The sequence below is a fragment of the Amphiprion ocellaris genome, chromosome 7, assembly GCF_022539595.1.
Source record: "Amphiprion ocellaris isolate individual 3 ecotype Okinawa chromosome 7, ASM2253959v1, whole genome shotgun sequence".
NCBI classification, from domain to species: domain Eukaryota; kingdom Metazoa; phylum Chordata; class Actinopteri; family Pomacentridae; genus Amphiprion; species Amphiprion ocellaris.
The window spans coordinates 29,731,767-29,758,496 of record NC_072772.1 but is presented as its reverse complement, the minus strand read 5'-3'; the positions used below and the strand labels follow the sequence as shown (position 1 = coordinate 29,758,496).

General features: G+C 39.2%; 1 protein-coding gene and 1 long non-coding RNA gene across 2 annotated transcripts; one reads left to right on the top strand and one right to left on the bottom strand.

Moving 5' to 3' along the window:
• The first annotated feature begins 2,084 nt into the window (after nucleotides 1-2,084).
• cog6 (component of oligomeric golgi complex 6) lies at nucleotides 2,085-25,692 on the top strand. The gene is made up of 19 exons (XM_023262765.3): nucleotides 2,085-2,277; nucleotides 2,756-2,899; nucleotides 4,192-4,263; nucleotides 4,469-4,527; nucleotides 11,221-11,332; nucleotides 12,209-12,291; nucleotides 12,513-12,583; nucleotides 13,580-13,673; nucleotides 15,847-15,975; nucleotides 17,595-17,686; nucleotides 18,086-18,150; nucleotides 18,229-18,320; nucleotides 19,290-19,407; nucleotides 20,220-20,351; nucleotides 20,466-20,633; nucleotides 21,128-21,235; nucleotides 22,900-22,953; nucleotides 23,041-23,120; nucleotides 24,871-25,692. Exons 1-19 carry the CDS (start codon nucleotides 2,143-2,145, stop codon nucleotides 25,016-25,018), a joined length of 1,956 nt encoding a protein of 651 aa, XP_023118533.2. The 5' UTR covers nucleotides 2,085-2,142; the 3' UTR covers nucleotides 25,019-25,692.
• On the bottom strand, nucleotides 3,937-7,584 carry LOC118469773 (uncharacterized). The gene is made up of 2 exons (XR_008602347.1): nucleotides 7,386-7,584; nucleotides 3,937-6,680 (listed from the first exon to the last, which is right to left on the bottom strand). It is a non-coding gene; the product is annotated as an uncharacterized LOC118469773 (long non-coding RNA).
• Nucleotides 25,693-26,730: the final 1,038 nt, after the last annotated feature.

Sequence of the window (26,730 nt, the reverse complement as noted above, 5' to 3'; positions counted from 1 at the left end):
TTGGCTGCTCTGCCTTGTCTCCTAATGTTTACAACTGTGCTATTTAAATAAAGTATTTTTATTACTACTACTAATTCTTCTTCATCTTATTATTATTATTATTGAATAAATTTTAAATAAAGAATGTGTATAAAAAAGTATCAGGGACTTGAATGTGTTACTTGACTGGCTGAAAAAATTAGTCTCACTCACATTCAAATTTAAAAAATGGAATTTTCAGCTCTATGTTGTGCTTTATATTTTTTAATTTTAAGAGATCTCTTATATGCCACACCATTAAACTATATTAATTAGTTTATTTCACACAAAAAAAGGTGTTGGAATGGTTGTATTGTTGCATTTCCATGGTTTATGATCATGCACTTATCTGTGTATGTTAACTGCATTTGTTTTGAACATCTCATCTGGAAATAATATGACATCTCTTGGATTAGGTTTGTTTTGTGCAATTACAAATAACCACAATTAAAGGATCTGTTGACTGTACGGTGCAACCAAATACTTTAACCACTCTGCATACCCCAGTGTATTATTATGTATACTGTCCAGACAAAACCCTGCACAAAATGTTAATTAAATGAACAACCTAGTACTGTGAAATGGCATGAGAAATGGTGGTTGTGGCAAATATTAGTGAAACAGAAGTTGCTACAACTGCAGGAAAATAAGAAATAGTCAGAAATTGGCTGAATATTTGTGATTTACAACAATACAGTATTTAAGTAAATGTATTAGTTTTCTTTAGCTGAACTTGGATACATTATCAGTTATTTGTGGTCTTAATGTGTTATAGTGTTAATTCTAAAAGTTGTCATTGTTTCTGCATTTGAAAAACTGAAGCTAACAGATCCAAAAACCCACTATAATCTGTGTATTTGTGATTGTATTCATCATATTCTTAATTTAGCAAACCTGAATGTTGGGTGAAAAGCGTTCTAAAAACGTTTCTGAAGTTTTTAGAAAAAAAATCAAGTTAATTGGATTTCAGTTTCTCCATATGCACCTTTTTTTTTGGTGTGCACAGTCAGTGGGTTAGTTGTTTATCTTTAATGCTCAGACAGGTAATTTATAGCCATATGGATTCTTAGCTCAGCTTAGTCCAGCTGTGAAACCACCAAGTAAGCCACAAGATTATCCCACCCTCTTGTTTGTGCAGAACTGAAGGATCACACAAAAACTGCTTCATTCAATGATACAGAAAAAGGCAATTCTAATTTTAGACGGGAAAAAAGTTGCAGATGGAAAGTTGCTGCTTTACTGCGACTAATCGTGTGCATTGTTGTTTTTTGCTTGTTTTAATTTATTTAGCACTGATTTCTAAGACATGCTTCAAGTTACTGCTGGGACACTTTAAATGCACAATATTACCCGCAGTACTTGAATGCAGCGTTGTTATCAGAGTTATTCCTGATATGTTTCCTGTCTGTGTGAGTGTGGGAAGGCAGAACAAGATGGAGAAAGTTCTTCAGACTGTACTGAGGAAGCTTTGATTTGAAGATCTCATTAAAATTTTGTCTTGTCGCTCTTTTAAAAAGTTAATCTGACACAGATTTTGACCCAGTAAAATGGAAATATAGGAACTACTTGAGCCAGTTTTCTCCTCCTTGTAAATCATATATCCTTTAAACTTATGAATATTTCAAGACTCTTGTTATTCAGTGACACACAGTAGGACAATTATAAGAACTAAATGGAGTAACACAATGTTAATGTTTTTCAATTAAATTACATTAAATGTTAAATAAATAGCACCAGTTCACAATATAGGTGACCACGGGGTACTTCATAATATAAGATCAAGACCTAACAATATTATTTTATTAGAAGAAACCCAATAAATCCCAAAAATTCTATGTTATCAAGGTCTTGGCATCTGTTTGAAGGACTGAGGAGCCCAACGAGAAAAGGAATGCTATGTTTTTGTAGTATCATTACTGTCTTATTACTATTATCATTTACCATCAGTCATCTGTGGTTCCCTCCCATTCAATAAAAGCAACAACTTCCCTAAAGAGAAATAATTAACTACTTAGCGGAACTATGTATCGTTTTCATCCAGGAATCTCGACTCCGCCCGGACCTTATTTCCAAACGGACCAAAACATCTTTCCGAAAGTTGACGTGGACGCCAAATTGTGTACAATGGCTGACACTAAAGTAGAAATTTCAACTGACAGCTCCACAGTAATACAGAATTCAAATGCATCATCTCAGCCCAATAATCCGCTTTCAAGGAAACTTAACAAAATACTGGAGACGAGGCTTGACAACGACAAAGTAAGCCGGAGGAGGTTAGCTTGATGCTAGCAGGCTAACAGTCGCTACACCTGGAAGCTGTAAATCGCGTTTCAGCTGTGCGTTATTGTAATTGTAGCACTGTAACTTAGACAGAGGTAATCCTTTAGAGAAGTCAAGGGGTCCGCATTGGCTGTGCTAAAACCCGATAATAAGAATAATGTCAAAAATGCCCGATATTTAGCAGGTTAGCGGTTAGCATGTTGCTGCAGCCTTTCCTTGTGCTTTGTGTGTAATGGGGTATTAGGTCTCTGGAGTGTCCCCTGACACCGGTATTGTCACTCACGTTAATAAAAGGAAGCATGTGATGCAAATGGGAAAGATAGCATGCCTCAGTTTCATTTCCCATTAAGTGTGGAGTGCAGTGGCTTGTGTGCAAAGGGACTAATTTCTCTGCGATGCTGTACTTGTCACAACAACCCCATTCACTGTCATCGTGCTGTTCTTTTTGTTCTTCCAGGAGATGCTGGAGGCTCTCAAGGCGCTGTCAGTGTTCTTCACTGAGAACAGTTTGCGCACCAGGAGAAATCTTCGTGGTGACATAGAGAGGCGAAGTCTGGCCATCAACGAAGAGTTTGCACGAATATTTAAAGAAGTAAAAGAGGTAATGCACAGTTTTGAATTAAAGTAGTGTTTGTTACCCACAAGCAGCACTCAGACCTGTCTCTGTATAACAAGGCAACACATCTGTGCAGTTATTGTTGTCGGTTCACTTTTGAATTGTATTTTACAAAGTGGTACCCAAGTCTTTTCTTACTAGATTAACCGAAACACTCAGTATTTTAATGTCCACATGGATGTATAACTCCCCAGTCACTAGCAGGTAGCAGTAAGGAATAGATAGTTCTTGAAGAAATGTATAGTCACCCACCTTAATGCCAATTTTCTACATACCAGCTCTTGCTAACACAGCATGGGATAAGTCCAACCATCACACCAGTGCACACTCTGATCTCTAAACCTTACCCACAAAATTTGAACTCTAAAATTCCACACATAATTACTGTCACAGCCAGTAACAATCACCCTCTTGAGCTTCCCCTAACAGCCTGACTGGGATTCGACATGGCACAGACAGTAATTAGTGGAGGAAGCAGATTACCATCAAAAACAAAGAAGCATAAATAAAGCAAAGAAAACTAGTCAGCCTCCAAGACAATGCCCACATATGTTTGCCCACCATCAGCTCACTTGTTTGGGGCGACTAGACAAAAGAATTACCCCTCCCAAAAAACAAAAAGCGGTTCCACGGCAAGAGCAGTAAATGAACCAGAGATATTCTGCAGAAGAAATTGTTAACAATCTTAAAACATCTGATTAAAATACATACAGATTGCATGATAAAAACTGCCTCTTACTGACTACCAGCTGGCTTAAACCCCACACAAAAACAGGTCAGAAATACGTCAATTACATTCCACTACACAGTAGTGTAGAATGAGGTGTGCATCTGCCTCAATGCACTGGCCAGGAACATCTCGCTCTATGCTCCTTCTGCTGGTAGCCTGATATTTGCAAATCCTCACCAACTGATGCACCACCCTGTTTTTTTTGTCACCTGCCACATAAACTTTTTGAGAATTTGTTAACAGCAATAGTCACAAGACCAAAGGGTGTACAGGAGAACCCGACGACTTGGGATTCGAGCAGACTGTGAATATTTATTTGAACATTAATAGTGTACTACAACCACATGTTCATTCATGACAAAGTTCCAGTTACATGCGATGCCATTATTATTCATAAACATAGTCATTATTATTATTAATATTATATCAAATCTACAAACACACACAAGATTAAGACTGGCTGCTACACCTCTTGTTGATTTTGTTTGTTTAGACAGGAATACATTTGCATCACTGCTGTTGTAACTGTGTTTTACATTCTCCACAGGAGCTTGAAAGTGTTCATGAAGATGTCCAGGCAATGAGTACATGTTGTGAAGAAATGACCAGTAGATTAAAGGTAAAGAATTCAGCTGCACGTATCGTTGGAAAATTATCCTGCAATGGATTACTTGAGCCATGCCGAGTATTCAGTCGAGGGTTGCATCAAACACTTGAATCAAATAGGAGGTGTATCATTTGAGTTGGATGATTTATAGAGTTTATTTTGAAAATATATTGTTTGAAAACCATCTTTTAAAAATGTGATAACTTCTCCTTAACAGGCTGCCAAAGAGCAAACTCAGGACCTCATTGTAAAAACCAACAAGCTGCAGGGAGAAAAGTAAGTTGATTCCAGATGGGTGTGTGGCTGGATGTGTGTGGATGTTAACTTTGTTACTTGATGTATACATTTATGTTTCGAATAAGATTGCAGTCAGCAATCAATGGGAAAATGCTTTTAAGGATAAAATAGTAAATCCAGTTACCTTTGCAGCTATAGTCCAAAAATTCTGCTGACTGACAGTCTTTATATTATCGCAGACATTTCCACAATAAATGTATTTTACATTTCATGGTATATGTTTTATAACGGTGGTTTGCAATTACATGAATGTGTAGGAAGGTAGAAAGTCTTGGACAATCTAATTTAATTCAGTGTGCAGTAATTATTATCTGCCATAGGAAACTTAATATTTGAATTGGGTAACAGCAGCATGCAATCTTTCACTTACAAGTTAATTCAGCTCTACTGTAACCTTTGAGGTTGAAATTTGGTATTTTTGTATTGGATTACATTATTTAAGGTACAATAAATAACAAAATATAATAATCGTTTCTTTTATTTGGCTCCATATATAAGGGGAACAAAATTCACACTTACTACATGTACACATAATGCACGGCAAACCTTTTACATCAGGTGTTGTTTGTTGTAAGGGTTTTGTTATGGATCACATTGAACACATGTTGAATTCAGCATTGGTGGCTCTCGTAAAAGTGTTGGGATGAAAATTAATCAGGATGTGATTGTAACTGAGGTCTGACTAAAATATAAAATAGGACCATACGGCAATTGTCGATTATTGTCAGCTTTTAAACTGACATTTCAGACAGAAATTTCTGCCAGGGGAAATCATGGAGATAGGATTGCCAATTTATTCTAAATTATCTGCAGAAATTTCAAAGAAATCTCAACCCGTTATTTCTCCTCTTATCTTCCCTGAAGCAAAGTCATTTTGGAAACATGTCGCATTTATCGCTGATAGGCATCTTCATCAGTCCAAAGCGAGACACCATCATTTCACTCTCGCCTGAGTCTCATTTTGACAGAAATGAGACTCCATTTAGTCAAGTTTCCATTTGGGCAAGTTTCCAGATAAGTAGCACTTGAGTCAAACTCCGCAGCAGGAATATCATGGTCCACTTTGAAAGTGATAAGCTTTTATTGCTCACATGTTGTTTGAAAGAAAAGACTTGGCTGAATGTGCTCACACTTCCTTGTTTTCCAGGATTCGCCTCGACCTTTTATCTATCAAAGGGGATTTTCATATTTAATAGAATCAGATAATTAGGGAAAATAAAAAATATGTATTGATCATATAAAATGTTTTTACAAATGGATATGACACTTAAGGTTAAAACACTTATTAGCTCAAGGCTGCAGTCCAATCTGTTAAAGTTGAAGAGTTTTAGTTCAGGGCAGGAGATCCTGGCAAGCATGCCTTTATTTTTGATGAGGAGGAATAAATGATTCACGAGGTTGATTAATATTTCTTCTGCAGTTGTCTATTTGCATAAGGAGGGCAGCAATCATCATTAATAGAGCTTTATTTATTTTATTAGTCTTGTCCTGTGATGTTTGGCCTTGAGTTATACATCAAAGTAGTTTCTGTTTACACAGCACCACTCCCTGGTCTTATTGAAGCCCGACTATTGCAGCTGGAGAGCAGCTCAAGAGTACGTTCTTGTATGTGAGCGTGTGCATTGAGATTTGCTGACAACACATATTAAGCGCCATCGGATATGCAGATTTGATATATTCAGCTCATCATGACACTGAGTCAAAGTGCAGACAGACAGTGTATCTTGGGTACTCATCCATCCACATCGCTGAGACTACTGATATTTTTTGGTTGAAAGCCTTCCAATAAAATTAATCTGGGTATCATTAATGTATGAATTTGTCCACCAGAGTGTTGACAGCAATATGAAAATAAAACACCTGCTCGTGTTTGCTGACAGCTCGAGGTCGGGGTGGGGTTCATTAGCATTTGTGGCAGATGTGACCTCAGTGCTTAGCGACCTTGTGAGTTGACATGGAGGCAGGGCCACGGGTACACATAATGTAGATTTCTGGCAAAAGACATTGCTGACAGCTGTGATGTACAGCCGCAATTCCATGCTCCACTGGCAGAGCTTCAGGACCTCCTTGACTAAAAGGTGACATCAGAGGGGAGGCAGGGAGATTGAAGAGGAAGGAGATGAGTTCTGAATCTGAAAGACAGCAGTGGGAATAAAACCACCAGTGAGTGCATGCAGGCAATGAATTAAAACAATGTATCGCTTTGTGAAAGGAGGTCTCGCTGAAGAGAGGCGGTCAGAGGTTTTACACGAATGCCCTTCTGAGTGGCCCTCTTGCCTTGTCTCTTTCTTTGCATAGTGGTCCCACTGGGACCTGCTGTCCGTCTGTGTGACATTTTCATGCACAGAACCACAATGACCCCACAGCCAGATTGGATGGTGTGTGCACACTGGGCTTTGACCTTGTCTTTAGCGATTTTTGTCTCAGAAGAGCTGCCAGTGGAAGTGTGCAGTCAAGCTGTCCTCTTTCAGCCGCCCACCAGTTCGGCCGCTGCACCTCCCCACTCCAGTCCTCTTGGTTACATCTATTTCAGGTCACACAAGCCTCTGCAGTCCCAAGACACTCTTTTTTTTTTTTTTTTTTTTTTTTTTTAACGTTTTTGTCCTGTTGACACTTATTATAGCAGTGCAACATTTACAGCATAATCTCACAAGTTGTGTTTATAGGGCAGCTCTGCTGAGAGAGGACACTCTGAGCTTTTCAAAGCTCTGCAGATGCTCCTGATTTGTATTTACCTGGCAGAGGAGGCCTGTCCGCAACTGTTTGTTGTCTTATCTGCCAGCGGCACTGTCATTTGTCACCTCTAATGAATCGGAAAGTAGCAGCAGATTACTTACAGTTTGCAGAAGCAAAGGGAGAAGAGGTGAGCCGCTGGGTGCAGGCGACCTGTGTTTGTCCGCTGGCTTTCAGACGTGCTGTTCCTTTGTGTTGGGCTTGTCCTGTTCAAAGACACTGTCAACAACAGCACTAAATTGGTGTTGTGCATTGTTTCATAATGAAATGTAGTGCAGCCCACCTGTTCTCATCTGTGTAATCTGTGCATTAGCGTGACATGACATCATGTTGAACATGTTGAGACACCTCACAAACGGATGCTTCTGTTGACTGCATAAAAGCTGAAGGGGAGGGACTGTTGGACTGGTTTTCCACTTATTACTAAATCACTCATGCAGCTATAGTAGGCCTACTTGGCTGCCTGCCAAAGTGCGATTCAGATAAATTTAGTAACCACAACTAAGATTTAGCTGCATTTGGTCTGTGGTAGCTACATGTTTCCCACAGAAATTCTTACAGCAGGTAATGAATCAGTGCACATGGAGCCCAGTGCGTCATGGAGACTATTTTTTTGATGAAAATAAAGTTATTTTAGTATGACTTCTGGGCTGCACAGTGGCGTGGTTAGCACTTTCGCCTTGCAGCGAGAAGATCCCTGGTTCGCGTCCCGGCTTTCCCGGGATCTTTCTGCATGGAGTTTGCATGTTCTCCCTGTGCATGCGTGGGTTCTCTCCGGGTACTCCGGCTTCCTCCCACAGTCCAAAAATATGCTGAGGTTAATTGATTACTCTAAATTGCCCGTAGGTGTGAATGTGTGAGTGATTGTTTGTCTATATATGTAGCCCTGCGACAGACTGGCGACCTGTCCAGGGTGTCCCCTGCCTTCGCCCGAGTCAGCTGGGATAGGCTCCAGCACCCCCCGCGACCCTAGTGAGGAATAAGCGGTGTATAGATAATGGATGGATGGATAGTATGACTTCTGTGTAGGTCATTAATAAATCAAGCGTGCTGAAACCCTTGAGAGAACAATCAGGGAGTGTGAATGACAACCTGTGTAAAATTACACTTGAGCGTTATCAGCTAGCGGCTAATGAGGATATGGCTGTGAGTGTGCCTTTTGTGCAGTCTGATGGAACTGCATGCACTCTATGATCAGTGACGCGTGGCTAACCAGCAGCTTTGTGAATGCCAAATCTCCATGCAGTTCTTTGAAAGGGCCCCCCTGATAGATTCTAATGGATAATCGACCCATATGGTTTACAACTCCTGAGACCATTGGACATTTGAGCATTAGGTGCAGTTGCTCACTGTTACTTCTGCATGCTAATCAGTCGAACAAGAAACCAAAGTAAAAGTCCTGTGAAATCTTTTCATAGAAGTATTAAGTCACTTTGTTTAAAAGCTAGCGAGGTCAATAAATGCTACTCTGTAATAAAGCTTTCGGTTTTTATAAAGTTGGTGTTGATTTATCAGCTTGGCTCTGGTAGATAATTAAGTAGGCGCTGGTAATTTCAGTGTTTCACTTTGACAGAGCTGTTTATGAGCTTGTGCTGTGTTATATTGCTGAAACGATTTCTGTGCTTGAACAGACAAAATCAATTGGCCTACTTGAGAAATCTGAGCACAGACACACACACACTAAGAAACAGACTGTTAACACACTCTGTGACTTGTTTTTACCCCGTCATGTAACCCGGATCTAAATTAACTTCTGCACTTGCTGGGGACACTTCGAGAAAATCTTACATCATTGACTTCATTGTTTCTCTGAACCACTAGTTCACTGTCTCTAAATGTTGCCGTTTTCCAGTGTGATGTTGCAGATTCACTCAAGTATGTTGCCTCTCTCTGGTATTCAGTGATTGCAGTGTGGAGTAGAATGTGTCATGTCCTGACAGCGCTGTAGGAAATGATCCTGCTGCTCCACCGTTGCTGTTGCTCTTGCTTGTTCTGCAAGGGAAGCTCCCACAATCCCCCTCTCCTCACCTTGTACAGGCGTGTGCAGCCTGTCTCTTTGTTGTGATTTATATCCTGGAGGAACAGGTCTGTCACTCTTGGCCTGGATGTGAGAATAGAAATAGTATTTCTTTTCTTCTAGAGGTGAATCTGTTGCAAGTTCGACGTGCGAGCAGCGCTTTCTCTGCCAGTTTCTCCCAGGTCTCTGAAGTCGAACGTGTCCATACACAGAAAATAAACTAGGAACAACTGGGAGCGAGTGCTGTCTTAAAATGAGATGCATTAAGCTAGATTGTATTTGACATGTCAAATTGAGTAAATCATACACTTAGTGGTTTACCCATAAGAACTACATTGCAAGATGAGTGACAATAAACATGGAAGTTTCCTTGTTTTCTTTCCATAATTTGCTAATGAGTTTGTTTGCTTTTTTTGTATTTGCTTGTCCCAGATGCCATGTGTGCATCTTTTTTTCTCTTTCTTTTCTCCTCTTGTGAAGATAATAACTCAACAACCTTTAATGATGCAAATTCCATGTTTATTCTAGACTATGGAACAGATGATTCAATTAGTTGTCGGTAAATGCTTGCTGCATAAATTTGCATATTAGTGATAAAATTGCTTTTCTTCAGACGGCACTCGACAGGAGTTTGCAGATTTCGTATTAATATTGCTCATGTATTGTGTGAAGACAAGCATGTTCACATGGAAATAGTTTCTTAAATTTATTCATTGTTCAGTTAAATTAATGACCTCATTAGTATAGCGTGTTGTTTTTTATATATCATTGTAGTTGTGGTGGGATATCGGGATGTTTGAGTGCCTCTTGTTTTAATTTGTCATCTCGCCGTAGCGTGATGGTTTCCCACCGACTCCAATCAGTTCTGATTCCATTTTTTCATTTGTGTTTTTGAAGATTTTACACATGTGCAGGGTTGGGCGGTGATAAGATACTGCCATTATTGTCACCTCTTACAATTTTGATGCTGTAGCTAGGTAACTGTAATGAAGTCATCTTTTGAAATATGCTCCGCAAGCATCTTTGTGTGTGGAGCAAAATCTCAACACATGAAATCGCAAAAGGGCAAAGAAACCTTGAGGTCCTGTGTGTGTGAGTCGTACAGAGAAATACTGAATCACAGGCTCCTGTAACAGTTTTACAACCCCTTACTTTCAGCTGGCTGAGCACTGGTAATAGCCATGTGAGAGACAATGGTTGTGTAATGTTGAGTTCTTCTGCTCTACCAAAATAACCTAGTGATTTACTGATCCATGCCTCGCCTTCGCTGTGAGGAAGAGAATATCGGCGAGGTGGTTTGGATGGAATGAAGGGAACGGAGGGAGGACTCGCTGTTGTTCTGCTATCCCGTGACAGAGTTCCCTGTTTGACTGGGGCGGTTGCCATGGTCACTATTGTGCTGAGACACTTATAGTGACATGGATAATGATCGCTCGGCTGTTATTGATAGTGACAAAACCTGGCCAGTATCTGGCTCTGTTTTCTTTTTGTCTCCCTTGTCTTCCTCTGATATTAATTTTCTGACTGCAGCACACGATATCTTCACTCTGTGTCCCACCCTGTTGTCTCATTCTCAGCTCGCTCAGTGTGTGTGTGTGAGGAGTATGATTGCCATCTGCTGTAGATATTTGAACATTACATCTTGTTGACAGCCTGCACTATTTTTTTTTGTTAAATGAAACCATGCAAGGCTTCACACTTACAGTGATAAAACTTAATGATGGAAGACTGAAGAAAATATACTTTTTCTGAGTTAAAGATCCACAAGGGTTTTCAAGAGAGAACAAATCATGATGACAAGAACTGCCTAACTGAACACAAACTAAATTAAAAAGCAGTAAAAGGAGAAAATAGCTCTTTAGAAAATGTATTAAAGTGCAACAAGGACAAGCGTTGTGTAACATTAATCTCTTCCTCCTCAGTCAACGCCTGGAGGTGAGAGCTCAGGTAGCTCAGGCTTTCCTTGCCAAGTTCCAGCTGTCTAATGAGGAGATGGCCACGCTGCGAGGGACTCGGGATGCACCCATTTCTGAGGTAATCTCTATTAGCATGTATATTAATGAAGTCAATCATGTGAAGAATCCTCCTATTGGTGCCCACAGAATGGGAGGATACAGTATCAAGCACGGATAATTGCTTTGCTGATCAATAGGTATCATTTATCTACAATTTTCTGACAAACCCTCAGTGATCACAACTCCACCACAGCTTCTATTACATTTAATGTGTTTTAGCATCAGGATATTAACCCTTTGAAGTCCGAGCAGTTTCCGGGTGTTGTTTTTACTGAAATATAAAGTCCTGCACCTCTTTGAAATAGCAAAACCATGACTAGAAGTAAAGAGAACCCAGAAATGCATTTTGTGATGTATAAGCATCATAAACAAAAGCTGAATTTCTTTGATGATTCATTTTACACTAACTGAAAAACCCTGGAATGTACAGCAGGTTGTGACTCTACCATGTATAAATATTTTACTACTTATATTTTTATTTGTTTTATATTTGTCTTCTTTCTGCTCTATGTAAACAACCTGCAGTTCATTCCTGTTAAGTCTATTAATTAAATGTTAAAATCAGTGTTGAAATTGCTTCTTCATGCCATCTTTCCCATTACTTTATACTTGTATGCTTATAGATACTATACATTTGTCAGTGTGCAAATATAAATATCTATCATCTTGAACTTCGTGAATATTTATGGTGAGAAATTTGGCAGGTAAAGTGACACACATCTCTCACCTTCAAATCAAGGTTATGTTTTACATCTGCATATAATCGATTTAAAAACATTGTCTTACTGATGCTGTAACTTTATTTGGATTTCTGGAAAAAATTACATTGGCTTCTGCAATTTTGCTACCAGTTTTGCATGTAAAATAGTAATTTGTGTTTTGTTAAATTTCCCAGGATTTCTTCAAAGCTCTCAGCCGGGTGAAACACATCCACGAGGATGTAAAAATCCTCCTGCGAACCAACCAGCAAACTGCAGGGTAAGTGTTACTCTGCGCTCCACTTCCAGCGAAAGTGGGAGAGTCTCTCTAACAGCAATTGTATTCTCTTTCCTAAATTCATGCCATTTATTGGGAGCCGAAAAGGTGGAGGAGACAAATGGAAAATAACATCCAGGATTAGTATTCATGTCGGGGATCTGACGCTATTCTGCAGGTCATGAGTATGTAATGTGTGGTCTTGGCTTGTGTGCTTGTTTCAGGTTAGAGATCATGGAGCAGATGGCAGTGTTACAGGAGACATCATATGAGCAGCTCTACCGCTGGGCTCAGAGTGAGTACCATACACAGATTTACAATCACCAGCACACTGCAGACCCACTGTGAGTCTCTGGACAAAACACTGCATCTTGTCAAAAATGAATGAAAACTGTACTTTCCTCCTGTGGGCTCTGAGTCAGTTTCCAGTTTTGTCTCTGATGATGATTTGTTAGTTGTTTTAATTTTTTTTCATTTAAATACAAAGCTTTGTTATTTCAAGTGAGAGTAATTGCGTGTATAGGACACATTTAAGCACTCATGTGACTCACATCCTCTGACTGTTTTTGCCAAAAGAATGCCAGAAAACAAACTTTTCCACAGCTTAGACATGGTTTTTGTCATTGAAATCAAAATGGAAATAAACCATTTAGATCACAGAAACCTCATCTGGGTAATTATGCAATACCAAACTCTAAACCATTTACTAAAATATGAGTTGCTCTACAGACACTGGTTTTGCTGTAGTTTAGATTTACCCAAAGACAGAAGTCCAGACATTTTCAAGTGAAAATTTTGTAATGGAAAAATAGAAGAGTTGTAAGTTATAGTGTTTGATCATTTCTTTTCATGTAGTGAAAGTTAATGCACATTGCGGAGGGTCTTTATTTTATGAATCTGGCAGTTGTTTAAAAGGGACAACTGAATTTTCAAAAATAGCATTGCACATCTTTTAAAGTAGACATTTATTTCCAGCATTAGGTAAGAATGCCAACAGCGAAGTGTGTTTATCCATTTTCGCCACTGTCTGGAAGATTGGCCTCACTGTATCCATTGTTTGTGTTGTACGAAACATAAGCAAACTGACTGACTTCTTGGTGAAAGCTCATGGGAAAATGTGATTGTAAGACATCCTTGGCGCTCTGATTTGCTTGTCGCCAACACCGTTATCATGGTCCAAAACATTCAGAATAACACAGGCATAGTTACTAGAAAGGCTCAAGCTATTAAATCAGTCGGATGATGCTCCTTGAGATAAATTTTGGTTCCTGTTTTCCTTCTTCCTGCTTAGATGAATGCAGAGGACTGACCCAGGAGACATGTGATATCAGCCCTGTGTTGACTGAAGCCATGGAAGCCTTACAGGACCGACCCGTCCTTTACAAGTAACATATCAACGCACAAACACAAACATATTTATCTGAACAAAACACTGGCTCCCTTTTATCATTTTGTCTGCCTCTTTATTTCGTTTTTTCTTTATGTCGACTTGTTTGTAGTGATGAATGTTTTTATGCGTGCAGAAACAAAGGATCAATGTGGCTGAGATATTGTGGGAATTTAATAGCAGGTACACAGGTCCTAAAATGTTTTTGAACTATTTGCTTTGTTACGCCTTTTCCAAATAGCTACAAGCATTCATTACAGGAGCAGATGTGTGATAAATTTGAAACGAAGTTGTTGTTTATCCAGTTATTGCGAGGCTCCCCTGTTTCACTGTGCCACAGTCCTCTTTGGGCTTTCACAGGTGAACAGTGAGAGCTGGGGGCATTCTTGTCCCTGTGTTCTTGGAGAGAGAAGCAAAGAGGTTCTTGGTTATAAAACAACAGAGCAAACAGCCTGAAGCAACAGAAAATGTCACCACTATACAGCCAGTAGAGGAGAAAAGAGCAGATGTGGTAAAGGGGAAAAAAAACACTATCTAGTGTTTATACATTTCTCATAAACCTTGTATTAGTCATACAAATCAAGTGGATATGTTACATGAATTATTACCAATCTAGTCACTTTTAGGTTTAAAAAAAAGCAACATTCAAAAAGATTCAAATAATTATGATTACATTAAGTAAAGCCGTTGTGTAGTATGTTTTATTATTTACTTATTTACATGGTACCCACACAGTTTTGTTTACACTCAGTGCCCCTCTCCGGAGTTCATTGTATGTATTCTTGAAGCTTATCAAAACTGCATTGGATTTTGCTGCTTCTCTTTCATTGCTCCTTGTTGAAGTCAGTGTAACATTAATACTTCATGCCTGTGACATGCTGGTGGAGCACAAGCTACAAATAACATGTGAGCACACTGGTCAAAGTATTACTCTCCATATTCATATTTAGGTAACAGAATTAGCTTATTGTGAAGCTTTGCGTGGGTGATTTTATCCTGAATTTACCTCGTCTATTTGGAATTCTCATTTGCCTCTTTTAATTCAAAGTTTTTGTTGATAAACTAATCATTCTGACAATCATGACATACATTATGTTCTACCGAGTCTTGAAAGTGTTGAAGTGCTTTCAGATTTCTGAAATACATAGTTGAGACTGACATTTTTAGACATTTACACATTTTCATCTGTAAGACTGCCAATAGAACTGGCACAGAGGGATTTATTGAGGACTTTGCTGCTGACAGAAACAACAGGATTGATGCAACAGCAGCATTCTGTGTGCTCAGATTAAACCAAATACATACAAGGCATCTGGTGATGTCTGAGTCAAAGACCTTGGGTAATAGTTGACTGCAGGGATTTTTAACAAAATATTGAATACGATTTTTCTACATGTGTATGTCCAAATAAATTAAAACCCCTAAACTTTGAACACTGTCTCCCACACAGTTGATAAAAATGAAATTAAAGCTAAGTCCTTAGTATTTTTACATACACTGATTATTTCATTTCAAATTGAATGCCTTAAAGCACAAAGGCTGGAGTGCGAAAACTAGTGTAACTGCCCAAACACTTATGATCCAGACTGTATGAGTCAATAACACTAATGCCCATTACTCACAGTTATTTTGAGGTACAGACTGAAACAGGAAATGCAAAGAAAATGGATAAACAGAATTTCAAAAGCACTGAATGCCAGTGTCTGTCTCTATAAATAATCTGTAGCTTTTTGTACAGGAGAAGGTAATTCATTCTAAAATAGAACAAATAATTACACAGGACTCAGGTTTTCAACACAAATGAAAGTTTCACACGCTGATATGTTTCCCTCTGTCTGTCCTGCATTCTCGGAAATGCACCTGTTTCTGTGCCGACAAAATCGTCCAAGGTCATGTTCTGGCTCTGGCTGGGTATGTTGAGGCTGGGAGAGTGGATGCCACCGTTCTTGGAATCTTAATTCAGCACTATCTTTTGTTTAGTCTGTCACAGTGCCTGCCACCGCCAAGTCATCAGAACAACCTCAAACTCTTTCCATTTGGAAAAGCTGCCTACAGTGTTGAACATAGCAACTGACCACAACACACAGTCCACACAGCAACACTGTAGCCGCTGGCTTTTCTCATGAGGTTTGGGTGTTGAACATTGCCGTGTTTCTCCTTTGTCTGGTTAGGTACACCCTGGATGAGTTTGGGACGGCACGCAGGTGTGCTGTGGTACGAGGCTTCATCGACGCCCTCACTCGAGGTGGGCCAGGAGGAACCCCACGCCCCATAGAGATGCATTCACATGACCCTATGAGGTACATCTCTAATCCCATTGTAATGACATTTCTCTGTTCTTGGACCTCATGTAAGAGCTGAATCATGCAGTGCCAAAAGAAAACTTGTAGCTATTTTTGCACATATTTAGAGCTGGATAAACTCATGGACATTTCTTTTGTGTCTGTGCATTAGATGTGAAAGAGTACTGAATAACGAGGTTAGTATAACTTAGCTCAACAAACCGATGGCTGTAAAATATAAAGAAAACTCGCTGTTAAAAATAGTACCTTCTATATACCTAAACACAAATACATGTAATTATACAGTCATTATTGCAATTATTTTCAAAGAAACTAGATTATATCAAGCCTTAAAATTGTTTCCTCTTTACATGTGTGCACAACAACAGCCAGTGAATACATAGTATAGAGTAGAATGTAAATGTTTAAGCCACTAAAAGAATGCTTTTGAAAAGAATTCCAAGATTTTAAAAAAAAAATCAGTATTGGCTGGGACCACCCTTTGTTTTTAAAACAAATTCTCATACACAGGTACACTTGCACACATTTTTCACAGTATTAGGCAGCCAGTATGTTTCATAAATCTCAGACCTTGCTTCAGTTCTGTGGATTTAGACTGTCTTAGTGTCTGACTGATGATGTTTAAGGTTCTTTGGGGACGATACCATATGCTGCAGAACTCCTTGTTGTTCTTGTCACAGGAGTTGGTGCTTCATCACTCTGGCTGTATGTTTTGGGCCTGCTGTCATGCTCCCTGGTTTAATTACATAATAGCCATCAGTCTAATGCTACTAAAACATTTGCACAATATGGTATACACTGTACAAAAAAAATGTAAATAAAAAGAAGTGCCAGGCTGTTTTGCTGCTATTGTAATTTAGTTTGATCTTGAGAAAACAATTCTAATCGAAATCCTACTTTATGATCATGAGAAAGAGTTTCCCTCGACTAAAGTAACTATTACCCACGCATTCAGTTTACACAGACACATTTGGGTTGTATAATTGGATATGTTGCAGGAAATGCACTGCTGTTCCTTAAAAACACAAGTAATTAGTATTAAAGTTGCATGCGTTTTCAATTGTATCTCTTTTATCTATGATTGTGCTTTGTCCCTGGTGTATAAATAGATCCGATTTGTTCCCATCGCCACAGAGTTTTAACTTTAAAATCCAATTCAGGAAGATGTTAAATGTCTACTCATCACAGTGTCCAGAGTGTTGCCTGTGTTTCCTGTTGTACCGCCCTCCCTCTTCCTCCTGTGCCCAGGAGCCAAATGGGAGATTTTCTCAGAATACCAGCCATGTGTTTAACACAAAATCACCTCCACTTTTATAGAAGGCATCAGCAGTTCTGAGAACATCAAGTTCTTTCTCACCTCCCCGTATCCTCGCACTCACTCACAAACACACACACGCTGACACACACACGCTGACACACAATAATTTCAGTTTAACCTTGCTGTTTTCCACCATTATGTAATGGCTAAAGTCATGTGTATGTTTGTGTGTGAGGGGAATTAAACACAACAACCAATGCCTCGATGTCCCTGTGGGCGCAGCATGGTGAGATGAGCCCCTCGGCTTGGCCCCAGAATGACATACTGTTTACTACAGGCTGTTTTGCTGCTCTGTCAGGTATGTTGGGGACATGTTAGCCTGGCTGCACCAAGCTACTGCATCAGAGAAGGAGCATCTAGAAGCTCTGCTGAGACAAGTCACTCTACAAGGTGTGATGCATTACACACATTTGTCCATCATCATCTGGTTCAGTGTTTTTTTAAATTTATTTTCATTGTCATCTCACTACTTACAAATCATGTGGAAAATCCCTGCATTTTTAGGGATGTAATTGTATGGTTGTATTGTGTTTCATGCAGATTCACAATTCAATTTTCATGCCAATACTGTCACCTACCTTACAGGAATGTATTAGGAATCATACATCTCTAAGCTATAGTCAGTGAATGTGCTACTGTTGATCGATGTTTATCTGGATAAATTTGTACTTGTTTGTCTGTATGTGTTAGTATCGTGCTTATACACTTAATGTCCTCAGACAAATAGATAATGATTTTAATTTCAAATAACCCTGACTGTGCTCTTTGTGGCTCTTCCACTTACATTAGGTGTGGAGGAGAACATGCAGGAAGTTGTCGGACACATCACTGAGGGAGTCTGCAGGCCGCTGAAAGTAAGCTACCAAATTTATTTTTAAAAACTATGTAAGACTGAATAGCTATTTCATGGACTCACTCTGTGTGTTCCTCAGGTTCGGATAGAACAGGTCATTGTGGCAGAACCAGGTGCCGTCCTACTGTACAAGCTGTCCAACCTGCTGAAGTTCTACCACCACACCATCAGGTATTTCAGATTTTACTCCACATAATAATTCACCAGTGACTTTAGATCCGAAATAACTGATTGTTTAATCATAAACAAAAACTTAACCCTCTGAAACATAAGCAGTTTTGGGGTGGTTTTTGCTTCTGTCACATGTTTAGTCACTGTGGGCTTATTTTTCACTGCATGAAAGTCCTGCACCTCATTGTAAACAGCACAACAATGGTAGAGAGAAATCAAAAATGTCTATCGTGCAGTATAATAAAGTTATAAATATATAATGCCATAATCACAAAAAAAGAAAGCACAAAAGTTTAATTTGTTTGATTATTTATTTTAGATAAACTGAAAAATCCTTGAAACAACTTGTACAAGGTTTTTCCAAGTGCCCACAGATGTTATTTTTTTGGTTCCATGCTCTCTGCTCTGTCTAAACACAGCTTGCAGCTCAATCCCTCAATCTCTGTCACAACTGTTCAGCATAGCTTAGTCACTAATGGCTTTATTGTTACAACAAGCAGTGCAGGATTTTTTTGTTTTTGGTGAAGGTATAGAATAAATGGATTTTGATGAAATATAGTCATTTTAGACTTAGGTTTGATAAATTTTCTAATCATCATAGATGATTAGTTCAAGGACATTGAAGCCTAAAGTCTGTTTTTACACTTTCTGGCTCTGATAAATGGGATTTTTTTAAATAATTGCCTTTCAAACTTACTGACAGACTTTGGGTTTTCAGAGGGTTAATAAACAACAGTTTTGAGAACTGAATAATCATATAAGTCATTTCTAGAACAAAATATGGTTTTGTTCTATCTTTGCAAATGTTGGAATTTGCTGCTGGTATAAAGTAATATAAGCTAGTATAAACTTTTTGTTTACATTTTTAAGTTTTATGCATTTCTTGATGGATTGTGAACTAAGATAATTGATCCCGTAGTAATGAATAAGTCCTTAGTTGACTTATATATGTATCTGATCTTTGTTCAGCTCTGTCATTGGGACCAGTGTCGCCTCCTTGCTCGTCACTATTGAGGAAATGCACTTCCTCAGCAAAAAGATGTTCTTCAACAGCCTGAGCCTTCATGCAAGTAGACTCATGGACAAGGTGCGTGTGACCAGGATGCTTTTTATTTGTATACTTCACCATATTGTTTTCTCTTGTGTGAATGTGAGAAAGTGACTGCTAAAAACAACATACTTGTCTAAAGAAAGCGATAAAAGTAAGAAGCCTGCTTTTATAGCACGGACAGTTCGCAATGTTCTTTCATAAAAATGCTTAAATGACAGTGCAGCATAGTTCGGTGTTGCTCCCTGTGGACACACATTGTGTATTTCAGCTCTACGTCTAAACCCTCAAAGACAACAAGGCTATTTCTGAAGCCCTTACTCTTGTAAACAGTTTCGGCCTGCTGGCCACAGCATCAAAATGGCGCTAGCTGCCAACAAACACCAGACTTGTTACCATTTAGTTAAATTGGCATCCAAATATACATCAGCACGAGCACGAGCTCTTCCACATTACAGGCTGGCTGTGTCCCGATCAATAGCAGTTACAAGAATTATCCCTGTAGCTCAGTGTTAATCAGATTGGAGGCCCTCGGGGTTTTGGTGTCAATTCCAGCTAATGTCAGGAACACAGCCTTCTCATAATTTGCTCTATTAGGTGGACAAAGGTGTCCGTGCTCAGTTCTGCATTGTGTGTCCAGAGGCCAATGAAATCAAAACTCTCTTCATTACAAAAGCTCCACTGACCGAGGCTCAGAGTAACAGCAGGTAGTAGTTGAGTACTTGGTTCATCATGCTGCTTGTTAGGGATGTTTGCTTTGATGATGCTGTCACACACAACTAACTTCTGTGAAACTTTCCTTGTTTGCATGGCCTCCTATATCTCATCTTGTGGCCTTGTCTGTCTGGCAGGTGGAGCTGCCACCTGCAGATCTGGGACCTACAGCCTCCCTCACTCAGACCCTGTCTCTCCTCAGGGAGGTGCTGGCTTCCCATGACTCTTCCGTCGTTCCTCTGGATGCCCGCCAGGCTGACTTTGCTCAGGTAAACACACTTTTCTATCAAATAATGGAAGATGAGAACACGCAGGATGTTTCTATCTGTTCATACAACCCAATGCTATTTCACTCATCGCTTAAGGCTCTGTCTCTCTCCCAGGTTCTCTCTTGCATCTTGGATCCCCTCCTACAGCTGTGTACTGTGTCTGCTAGCAACCTCGGCACAGCTGACATGGCTACCTACATGGTCAACTCGCTGTATGTCATGAAAACTACGCTGGCTCTCTTTGAGTTCACTGACAAGAGGCTTGAGATGCTCGAGTTCCAGGTCTGCACTAATTATACATAATTATCAACAAATTAATAGCGAATAAAGCATTCTTTTTTTATTTTCAGGCATCTATTTACATTTGAATAATTAGTCAAAGCTATGAAATAATAAATAAACCATAGTAGAACAAGACAGATTACATAATGAAACACTTAAAGGCTCAATTTAGTCACCACATTGTCTGAATTGTTCATTAATAATAGTGAATTGTTCTTGCCCCTTCTATTGAAACCCATAGAGCCCAAATCTTTTATTAAAAATATTTAATTTGCTCTCTAATGAAAAGGGTGTGCGTCATATATTGTTGTTCATGCTGTAACGCACCATCTATCCCTCTATTTTTAGCTCGTCTTTTGTAATTGAGCACCACAAGAGCTCCTGTAGAAGTTTCATTATCAAAAGCACAGTGATCATCCATTAGCCACAAGTACCACTGGTTCACAATGCAGGCTTGGACTCCATTTTAAGCCCCTCTCTCCCACATTTTTCAGATCGAGGCTCACCTTGACACCCTAATCAACGAACAGGCGTCCTACGTGCTGACCAGAGCCGGACTGAGTTACATTTACAGCTGTGTCCAGCAGCACAGTGCTGAACAGGTCTCACATGGAGCACTTAAACACATGTTCGCATGCACTCACTCATGAAGTTGAAAAACTGTGTGTTTTGTTTTTTTTTTTCCCACATCTCTCCTGTTAATGCTGTTCTTTTTTAGATCATCCAGGCCCTAACAGTATTGTTTACACTACCTCTTTGGGCTTTGACCAGTATTTGTAGGCTCTACTATTGCTATGGTTACCACATGACCAATGTCTTTGTTAGGGCATAATAGCATTTCTATCAGATTTTCAGATGAGAAAGGGACAGAGAAAGACAGATTGTATCATGCTCTATTAAAATATATTGGCTTCAGCAGAATTGTCCTGTGCAGATAAGAGCTGATGCCCCAGAGCCTTCCTCCCTCTTTATAACACACTTTGCCACTGGGCTGACTGAGACCCATAGTTGTGGTTTAGCATGCGAGTCTTGACTCTGGTTCATGTCAGGACACACCACACCCTGCTGCTGCAGCTCAACACAAAGCTCAATCACAAACTGTCATTTTTCTGCAGACTGACTCTCTCCCCGGGTGGCCTGTCTTTGGTTTTCTTGAAATGGCTGTGTCTATTTGAAAAGATTAAGTCTATCCTTCTACGCTTGACGGCATCCCAGATGTCAGTGACTGACAAAAATTCTGGAGTTTGTCTAAGACTTTTTCAGTTTACGTCCACTATTTGTGTAACATTTCATTCTGTATTTTTCTGTTAGATGACCAAGAAAACAGGCATTAAAATGATGCTGTTCACAGTGTTAGTAGCTTGCAGATGAGTTTGTTGCCTCATAGTATGTTTGTTAATGTGCCCATATCCCTATAAAACCACTCAAGGTGCTGCACTGCTGCGTTGAACCTTGCACTGCCTTCTATTTGCTGGTTTTAATGTTGGCAATTTAGGCATTTAAGCTTGTCTTAATGTTACCATTCTGGATAATCAGTGACAGCTAATTGCCTTAAAGGTACATGCTGTTGTGTACACAAAGTCAGACGTGTATTTACTCTGTCAAGTTAACGGCAGGATTTAGGGAGGAGATTTCTCTTATTCACAAACCGAAACGCACGTCTAAGTTCAGCTATTCTCAAAAAGGTGGATTACATTGATATATTTTGTCAATAAATCACTTTAGTGCTATAAATTAGCACTAAATGGTGAACCAGACTTATCAAATTTAGGTCGTATTGACTTAAATTTGGTTTGTTTTCAGTACATGACTTGTCTGAATCTTATTTTAAACATAGAATAGCCACAACAACCCAATTAGTCATTTAAAAATAGGCTATCATGCGATAGTTATATCTAGTTAGATAAATGTGACATTTTATTATGATACAGAGCTTAGATTATATCGTATAGCCAGAGTGTAAATCATCTGTTTTCTTTTAAGAACTGGAAGAAGTAAGAGAGACATGCACAATTAAGATACCTTTTTTTTTTCTTAAAGCTTTAGAGTTTTGTCCAGAGGTAATGTCATTCAATCAGGCATCAGTTTGTCCCTACCTGCATCTATTTTTAGCAGCTGCTTGAGGAAATGTGGACAAAAAGAAGGAATAAACTTTTCCATGCTATATGGCGACATGAATTAACCACCTGATATTCAACATCACTGCTGTTCAGATGCTGTGGCCTTGAGTTGTAATCTAAACTGATGTTCTCTTTTCTTTTCTCAGGGTCCTCTGTCGCTCCTCCCCAGCATGGACAGCTCCTCTGTGAAAGCAGCAATGGTGAGTTACAGTACTGGTATTAATAGAGCTAATTTATCTGCAGATACCTGACTAATGCTGCTGTTGTCCCTCTCACACAAACAACAGGTCCAGTTTGATCGATACTTGTCGTCACCTGACGCACTTGTGATGCCGCAGCTCAACTTCCTGCTGAGTGCAGCCATCAAGTGAGTTGACTGTGGTGTTTTCTGTTCATGTGAAGATCAGGATACATGCAATACTCAGGCTTGTAGCTAAATGTTTACCTTATTGTGGGTGTAATAACGGGCTTGAGAGCGTATTCAGAGTGATTAAAAATAGCACTGGAACATCCACCCAATAATGTCTGACATTAATTAGTTTCCCAGATGTAATGTGATCATTACCGCATTCTAAACAAAACACTCGACTAAATGCGCGAGGAGTTTGGATGCTAAATTGCCAAGCCCACCAACACATTGAGAGCACGGTCAGCTCTGCACGACTGCCTGTATTTGTCTTACTGATCAGAAAATGCACATGCTTTTAGCTAAATCCTGCAGCTACAGCGGAGGGCTCTTTCTATGAGTTACGTTTACTGGGAAGTGCAGCAGGCTTGAGGAGCACTTTGTACCTCAGGTTAATGTTCTCTATTAATGGACATGGGAGGACTGATGGGCAGGACGCCATTAATTAGCTTCTGGTCCATTTCTCACTCACACTCTTTCCCTGAAATCATTCCTCCTCTTTGTCTTTCTCCCTCTCTCTCCCGCTGTCTCCCACGTCTGCATCTCTGCTCACCTAAATACACAAAAACACCCTCCAGCACTCTGAAAACACTCCTGGTGCACACAAATAATGGGAATGTGATTTTAGACTCCCTTCGTTTCACATTTCGTGTTAGTGCACTTGGTGTGGAGTAAGGTGTTGTACACGGCACGGAGGTACCATGTTCTCTGCGGGCCAATTAAAAATATGGATTCTCAAGAGCCTGAGTGGGATACAACTGAGGTGCTCCCACTGTGTCCTCGAGGCCTCTCACTGGGCTCTTCAGTCCAAGTGATGTATCCTCCACTTGTACTCCACTGCAGGAAATAGTCACATTATGTTCTTCACTTTACTCATAGTACATATATATCAATGCATATTAAGATAGTTATATAGAGAGATGTAAACAAGAAAATTATGTTGCTTCTAAAAGAAAATCTGAGCATTTTTTTCTTTTAATTGACTAATAGTTTGGTCTAAAAACGCCATAAAAGTGACCATCACAATATCCTAGAGTCCAATTTGCATCTTCAGACATCATGTGCCATTTAACCAACAGTCCAAAATTTTGTTTACTGAATTGTAAGACCAAGCAAGGCAGCAAATTACCATGTGTCACTTAAACAATTACCAAATTAGTACCTAGTATATTTCCTTTCAATTGACTAGTCTATAAATCAATAAATTGTGGCTGCTCTCAAAGAAAGCTACAGAAATGCTGATAAAAGACAAAGACTTATCTTGATTATGGAGTGAAAACATCTATAACCCATCACAGAAACCCATAAAATTCAGTATACACAGGCGCTTTTTATAAAGATAGTTTAAAAATCATTGCTAATGTGATTAAAGGGAGTAAACTTCTCTTATTTGAGTCATATTTTTTTACACTATCAGTATGTGGTGTTGTGGAAATTTGCTCATTCTTTTGCCTCATTGCTGTAATATGTATCCATAGATGGCAGTGTGCACCACATACTGTCATTCTTTGTTTTCATACTGCAGGGGCACACAGTGGTCACTGAGCAAAAATAAGTGAATTCTCACTCAAGGCATTTCAGCTCTTGATTAGTGATTAATTACCAAAAAAAAACTCTACTTGTCTGATTTAGAAATGTTTTAAAGGCTTATTCATCACTGCGACTTTCTTTAGCAAGCATGAATTTTAAAGGGTTTTGTCTGTTTGTACAGGGAGCAGATTTTCCGTCAGTCGACAGAGCTGGTTTGCAGAGCATATGGGGAGGTTTACACTGCTCTGACCAGCCCAGCAAACACCTACAAGGACCCTGAAAACCTGTTACCCAGATCCCCTCAGCAGGTTCAGACCTTGCTGTCCTGAGAGGCGCTTTAGTCCCATCTCGATGATCTCAAAGGCACCAGGCGAGCTCCAGCAGAGGTCCGCCTGCAGGTTATTTAAAGAGCCATGTAATTTATACAGTATAATAACACAAATGTCTATGAAATTTGATGTAAAGGTGGGGTTCTCTCTGGGAAATGTGGGTGTATGTAAAGGCCTCCTGTGTGCCTGGAGGAAAGAACATTATATGTATATGATGCATTTACTTTCACTGCTGCAGGCATTTTTTCCTCTCTGTAAAGCATACATTCATTTCTCGTTCTTTCTGTTTGTTTTTATACAATGTAACCCTTTTTGGTTCCATAATTATAGAAAACAAAGTCTTTTTATTGAAAAATTGGAATATTGTATAAAACAAAAGGAAATGCAGAATTTAAGAGGCTTGTCTTATTTTTGAAAGTGGTCAGGAAAAATTCTGCTATAGTGCCAAGGGGAACCTCAGAGGCTTCAGTACAAACGTCATGTTTATTTTAATCCCAGCTGTTTTGAGTTGTAGGGATAAAATGGAAAATCAGTTTTACCATCACAGTAGGTTTTTCAAACAATGTCTACCATGTGGACTACAATGTGAATGCAAACTTTAATGAGATTGGATTTAGTTATTTGCCACAAATTGTACCGTTACACGAATGAAATGTTAAACACAATTTAGTGTGTCGGAAGGGAGAAATGTTTTTCTTCACTGTTTTCACAGCAGAGTCATTTTTGAATTTATTTACATACAAACTAACTTTTTCACTACATGATATTTTTTACACCCAATACACCTTCTAGTCTTGGACTGAGATACATTAAATTGAAGGTATAAATAAAAGCCGTAGCATTTGCAAAACAATATTCAGTTGAAAAAAAAATAGACATCTACACTACCGTTCAAAAGTTTGGGGTCACCCAGACAATTTCATTTTTTCCATGAAAACTCACACTTGTATTCATGCTAACATAAATAAACAAGGGTTTTCTAATCCTCAATTAGCTTTTCAACACCATTAGCTAACACAATGTAGCATTAGAACACAGGAGTGATGGTTGCTGGAAATGTTCCTCTGTACCCCTATGGAGATATTCCATTAAAAATCTGTCGTTTCCAGCTACAATAGTCATTTACCACATTAACAATGTCTAGACTGCATTTCTGATTAATTTAATCTTTATTGAAAAAAAATGCTTTTCTTTCAAAAATAAGGACATTTCTAAGTGACCCCAAACTTTTGAACTGTAGTGTATGTCTACAAAATCCAAAAACTTTTGAAACCTCAGAACAACCAGAACAAATAGACCCAAAAAGATGTGTGTGAAAAGGATTATACTTAAAAATAAGTGCAGTCCAAGTTATTTTTAAATGCCCACACAGAACAGTTTGTGTCTTTCATCTCTCTCGAGGAAGCCACACAGCAATAGATATTTGTGACATGATGACATATAATATCATATCACTGAAAATCTGATACCACCCAGTCAACGTAATCCCCAATAAAACGCCAGTAAAACTGTAAAGATAAGTGAATATTGATCCAGTGTGTTGTTATGGTCTCTGGTCTAAGAGGCAGCATTTCATTTCTGCTATCTGACATCAAGGTTCATGGCAGCCAGCCTGATCTTGGCAGGACTGCCAGCACTGAGTCCCAGGATTTCCCCAGCTCACCGGATGTTACTCAGATATCATTGGCCAGGACATTGAGTACTGGGAATAA

Bases quoted from the DNA above. Each gene is read 5' to 3' on its own strand.
- cog6 (XM_023262765.3), top strand. From the start codon at position 2,143: ATGGCTGACACTAAAGTAGAAATTTCAACTGACAGCTCCACAGTAATA. The intron at 20,352-20,465 runs GTAAACACACTT...TCTCTCTCCCAG, and splicing joins GCCAGGCTGACTTTGCTCAG to GTTCTCTCTTGCATCTTGGA. The intron at 21,236-22,899 runs GTCTCACATGGA...TTCTTTTCTCAG, and splicing joins AGCAGCACAGTGCTGAACAG to GGTCCTCTGTCGCTCCTCCC.